Source organism: Pituophis catenifer, unplaced genomic scaffold, assembly GCF_029215685.1.
Source record: "Pituophis catenifer annectens isolate HBS135680 unplaced genomic scaffold, rPitCat1.0.hap2 SCAF_4, whole genome shotgun sequence".
Taxonomy (NCBI): domain Eukaryota; kingdom Metazoa; phylum Chordata; class Lepidosauria; order Squamata; family Colubridae; genus Pituophis; species Pituophis catenifer.
In genome coordinates this window covers 108483728-108489727 of record NW_027256884.1, presented here as the reverse complement: position 1 = coordinate 108489727, position 6000 = coordinate 108483728, and the positions used below count along the sequence as shown (strand labels likewise).

The window sequence follows — 6000 nt, the reverse complement described above, 5'->3', positions numbered from 1 at the left end:
AAAACTTGATAGAAATGGCTACTTTTAGGATGGGAAGAACAACACAGTACAGTTAAAAATCTTCCTTTCCCACGCACCCCCTGTTTATACACATTTGTCAAATATGAAGGTAGCAATTTTTTGGCCCAGCTTATTACCAGCTGCATTAGTAGAAAAGGGGGGGGGGGGTGAAACACAGCTTTGCCTGAAAAAGTCGAGCCAGCTATTTAAAAAAAAAAAAAGCTGCTTCAACCAATGTATATGTTCTTTGCACGTTATACAAGACTTCCTGGCCAGCAGATAACAGTCAATGTTACTTTATTTCTCTGTTCCTTTAACATAGGAACCAGCGCTGAATGGCTCATACCCATTGTTGAAAGTCCATTGACAGCAACAATCATATCACCACATCTAAGGAGAGAAACAACGAGGATTAGTAAGTTGCACAACCCCACAGACTGCAGAAAATGACCTGAGTTTGCACGACCAATTCTTAGATGCCTCTGTTTAGATGTGATGGAAGACTAAACTTGACATCATTCTAGTCGCAAAGGATGTGTTAACTGACTGATATATATTTGCAAAAAAACATTTGTTTCAAAGAAGAAAGCATTTTGTTCAAGGGTTAAATCCATTTTTTTTTACTATCGGTTCTGTGGGCGTGGCTTGGTGGGCGTGGTGTGGCTTGGTGGGCATGGCAGGGGAAGGATACTGCAAAATCTCCATTCCCACCCCACTCTGGGACCAGCCAGACGTAGTATTTGCCGGTTCTCCGAACTACTCAAACTTTCCGCTACCGGTTCTCCAGAACCGATCAGAACCTGCTGGATTTCATCCCTGATTTTGTTTATGTTAAATACAGCAAGTACTATCTCTCACTAACTGTCTCTACCACAGAAGGGTATGCCTCTTTGAAGATGATGCTGGTAATTCAGATTTTTAAAAAAGTAACAATTGAATTCAAATGATTTTGAATATCTAATTTCTATTGCCGGGGTAATTGAGAACACTTCAGTTAATGGAACTGGTTATAAATTGATTCACTAAATAGCGTAGCTGTGGAAAATATCTGGAAAGGCCGAAAAGTGAAAACATTCCGTTTAGCATTTAAAACTGGGAGGGGGGGGCGGGGGGAGGAATATGAGGTGATTTGGTGGGTAATGGATTCTTGGTTTGTGGTAGACATCTGAAGGATATCAAATTGGGAAAATAACCCAGAGCCTCCTGAGGAAGCTGGAGTCAGAAGTTCACCAGGCAAGGCTGTTGTGAGGAATATACTAAGTATCTGTTAGTTAAACCAGGGGTCTCCAACCTTGGCAACTTTAAGAATTGTGGACTTCAACTCCCAAAGCAAAGCTGGCTGAGGAACTCTGGGAGTTGAAGTCCACAATTCTTAAAGTTGCCAAGGTTGGAAACCCCTGAGTTAAAGTATCTGCTAAAAGTTGGATTCTAGCCTTGAGGCAGGTGCCATGAAGGTAAATGAGCCTCAGTCTGGCTTGGTTATCCAGACGGAATTTGATCCTGTTAGTTCTCAGAAAGTGTATTCTCAGACTATAAGCTTGGATCCCTGTCCCTCCTAGTTACCTAACCTCCCCAGAAGATGACATGCAGTTAGGATCTGGTGATGGGAATGAGGCATGGTCTTGCCAGTTTTGAAGGAGGAACTGGTTCATTCCCTTCTAAAAAAAAAAAAAAAAAAGCTATTGGGGAATTCCACCAGGTCTGTCCTTCCCTTTCTACTGAAAAACAGCAAAAAAACAAAAGTTCCCAAATCATGGTCACATGACCACGGAACCCCACAATTGGTTGTAAATGCAACCGGGTTGCCAGCCACCCAACTATGATCATGTGACTGTAAGAGGGGACAGGAATCATAACTCTGAGGATGGGTCATATGTCACTTTTTAAAAGTCCATCATAACTCTGAATGGCCATTAATGCCAGTTGTAAGTAGAAGACTACCTGTCAGTCAAATTCCCTGCTCAGTGCATCAGGATCTGTACTGTACAAAGCGTTACTTCTAACACACAAAGTACACACATTTCATGTTGTCTTGAGCAATGTTTCTCAAGCCTGGCAACTTTAAGATGTGTGGACTTCAACACCCAGGATTTGGGAAGTTGAAGTCCATACATTTTAACGCTACCAAGATTAAGAAACGCTGGACTTGAGAACGAATCTGAAGTATCAACTGTGAGCTCTGGCGACTTCCTTATCTTGTTAAATTACGGATAAAAAACAAAAAGAAGCCTTACTTGAGTCTTCCATCAAAATATGCTGGTGTTCCTATAACAATTGTTTTAATGAAGAAAGGCTGGTTTGTGTGATTTTCTTCATAGCCACCAACAATGCTAAATCCCCAGCTGGCTAGATTGCTCCTTCTTAACACAACGTCATGGTAACTATGTAGGCAGCTGTGGGGGAAAAAAAGGGCAAGTAGTTGTAAAATTTATTAAGCAAATCTGTTAGACCTCTAACAAATAATAATAAATCTTTCAGGCTTGCCTAATTCATAGAATGAATTAATGATTTTTAATAATTCAAACAGTAATTATTCGGTAAGATGCATTTCTAAACAAAAGCTCTTCTTTCTCTGAAGTGGGGCACACCTTTTAAATATCGAGGCAAAATATTAAGTCAACTGACCTCATACCCAAACATGGATCCATATTCTATGACAAGGGTCTCTAACCGTGTCAACTTTAAGCCTGGCGGACTTCAACTCCCAGAATTCCCCAGCCAGCTTTGCTTTGCTGGCTGGGGAATTCTGGGAGTTGAAGTCCGCCAGGCTTAAAGTTGACAAGGTTGGAGACCCCTGTTCTGTGAGATCAAGAATGTTTTTGGAAAACCTTGGGAAAAGTAACCTGAGGTCTTGAAGGGAGCAGATACACTTTAAACATAAAATAGCAAATAATAAATATATGACAAATCACTTTTATAGCTCCTTTTTAAAATGGACTCCTTTTTACCAAATAGGGCCTGCTTCCTTGTTTTGTTGGTTTGGGTTTTCACAAGAAACTATAGGTTAATTCTGATATTCTGAGAGAAACTCTAAAAAAAAAAAAGTACTGCTCTAAAATCACATAGTATAGAAACCTTATTAAAAATTACAATAATGTCTTGAGCCTTGGTAGTACAGTTGTCTAAAGCACCCTGTTATTAAGACCAACTGCCTGCAATTACTGCAGGTTCGAATCTCGCCAGGCTCAAGGTTGACTCAGCCTTCCATCCTTTCTAAGGTAGGTAAATTGAGGACCCAGTTGTGGGGGCAATAAGCTGACTTTGTATAAATATACAAAAGGATGAAGGCTATTGCTGAGCACATTGTAAGCCGCCCTGAGTCTCCGGAGAAGGGCGGCATATAAATCAAATAAAAAAAATAATAATAATGTCTTCTATTTTGAACACATTATACTGTAAGAGAATGGCATGCACAGGACTTGCAAAGAGCTTCTGAGGTTGAGTATAGAAAATAGCATAATCTTCAACCCTGCTCAGAAAAAAAAAATGCAGATGCTACAAATAAGATGAAATTACTCATACCTTGGAAGTCCTAACCACATGACCCAAGATGGCGACCAGCTAGCATCATATTCATTCTCGCTGATGGTGCTCGGCTGCTCATCATTTGCCTGAGGCTGCTCTTCTGCAATCTGGACCTCTAGAGCCTTCAGAGCAACGACCGAGGAAGCAGCGCTGGCTTTGAGCATAGCCACAGCCTCGCTGTGACTCAGATTGGTCAGATCAATGCCATTAATGTTCATCAACACGTCACCTGGGTAAGAACCAACAAGAGGACCCGTTGAGGCAATATTCAATTGCAAATGAATACCACTAAGTTGCTATTTTCTGTGCTTTACCTAACAACAGGATGTCACGTATGTACAGATGCAGAAGACATCTGGCAGCTTGCATCACACTTGACAGAACTATAATGTCTGTTTTTTCTGTGCTTCAATGTCAGCATTTTCCAATCAGCCTGGTATGCTAAAAGGGCAGTCCTTTCTTTCTTTCTTTCTTTCTTTCTTTCTTTCTTTCTTTCTTTCTTTCTTTCTTTCTTTCTTTCTTTCTCTTTCTTTCTTCCTCCCTCCCTCCCTCCCTCGCTCTCTCTCCCTTCCTTTCCTTTCCTTTCCTTTCCTTTCCTTTCCTTTCCTTTCCTTTCCTTTCCTTTCCTTTCCTTTCCTTTCCTTTCCTTTCCTTTCCTTTCCTTTCCTTTCCTTTCCTTTCCCTTCCCTTCCCTTCCCTTCCCTTCCCTTCCATCCATCCATCTATCCAACAGACTGGTTCAATACTGCCTTTTGCTTTTACCTCTTTTGATCCTGCCATCTCTTGCCAAACAGCCATGAGGTTGTACACTTGTAACAAATATTGGCAATTCCCCACTTTTGCTGCCTCGACCTCCTGCTACTGTCATGCCAAGGGACTCATGGGGCTCCTTCTTCACTGTGATATGCTTCTCTTGGCAAGTCACACATTGTGAGAGATCCTACAAAAAAAAAAGAACAAGAGTTTAGGCACACATTTACCTTAGGCTAAGTCTGAAGGAGGGAAGCCAAATTATCTGCACAAACAGATCCCGATGGGGAACAAATAGTCATGTAGACTTTGCCAGCATCCATTAACTGTAGCTCAACAATTTTAAATATTGAAATAAGCTTACAAAAAACATGCACTATGGGAGACTGCACTTTAAAATATATTTCACAGAAGATTTCATACCTAAAGGAATGCATTAAGGATAATAGTTTTTAAAACTGCATATATTAGAGTTGTTCACAACACAACTGAAAATTAAGTATATCAATGCAAGTGGATTTCCTTAAAAAAACATTTTACAAGTGAATTACTGTCACAGTGATACAGACAGAGCCTTGGTGGCACAGCAGACTAAAGTGCTGTTAAGTAACACCAGTTGCCTGCAATTACTGCAAGTTCAAATCTCACCAGGCTCAAGGTTGACTCAGCCTTCCATCCTTCCATCCTGGTAGATAAAATGAGGACCCGGATTGTGGGAGCAATAAGCTGACTTTGTATAAAAAAGAACACGCTTGGGGGGTGCGAAAGCCCTACTAAGCAGGTATATACAAAAGTATGAAGGCTATTGTTTAACGCATTGTAAACCACCCTGAGTCTCCGGAGAAGGGCGGCATATAAATCGAACCAATAAATAAATAAATAAATATGTTTCATTTAAAAAGCACTATCATTTCCCCCCCCTCCAAAGATTCAGGAACTTAAGTGCCCCTCCACAAACACAAAATATTAATGCTCTCCCTAATCTATGATCTAAAATATAATTCATTCTTTCTTCTTCCTCTTCCTCTTCCTCTTCTTCTTCTTCTTCTCCTCCTCCTCCTCTTGCTGTTTGGATTACATAACAATACAATATATCCAATTTGGGGGGTGGGGAGAAGACATGTGAGTATTTAGAGGTGGTACCTAGGCTCACATCCTTTTGGATCTGAATGTAGGAGGTGGTACATTCCTGTCTATTCTGCTGGGACATTTTAAGTGCCTACTCATATTTAGAGGACAGTATTTTTAATCACAAAGATGCCTGTGGGAATAGCTATGCTATCCAGTAGAGGGTGCATTTTTCCAGCTTCCTAGGCATCTAATCATACAATACATTTAATCTTAACAAAAATGTATGGACAAAGTCATTTTTTCAGCAATCAATATTGTAGAGATAAGGGGTAACTCCTGTGTTTTCATTTTTTTCTTAATTTCCCAATCTTGGCTTCATTCTATTTTAGTTTGCAATTTCTTAAAAAGAGTACAGATAAAAAGTTTTTCATGTCTGAATATGCATTTTCCTTTAGTACACCTATTGTAATATGTTGGTTTGCTTAATAACTGCATTTAAAAAAAACCCCAGTTCCCTAATACATTACTCTTTATATATATGATTTTCATTAATACATTAAATTTTGTGTGGATATTCCCTCCCATATGGATTTCAGTACCTAGTTAACTGGAAAAGCATATTAAAAATTCTGTAAAAATATGAACACTGAAATG

General features: G+C 39.8%; 1 protein-coding gene across 1 annotated transcript in view; it reads right to left on the bottom strand.

Moving 5' to 3' along the window:
* Positions 1-254: 254 nt before the first annotated feature.
* The window catches only part of LNX2 (ligand of numb-protein X 2), an 81715-nt gene continuing 75969 nt past the window's right edge, over positions 255-6000 (bottom strand). The window contains exons 7-10 of the mRNA XM_070943882.1: positions 4288-4465; positions 3523-3754; positions 2235-2393; positions 255-390 (exon numbers count right to left, since the gene is read on the bottom strand). Of these exons, the coding sequence (XP_070799983.1) occupies positions 255-390; positions 2235-2393; positions 3523-3754; positions 4288-4465 (705 nt within the window). The remainder of the gene's footprint in view (positions 391-2234; positions 2394-3522; positions 3755-4287; positions 4466-6000) is intronic.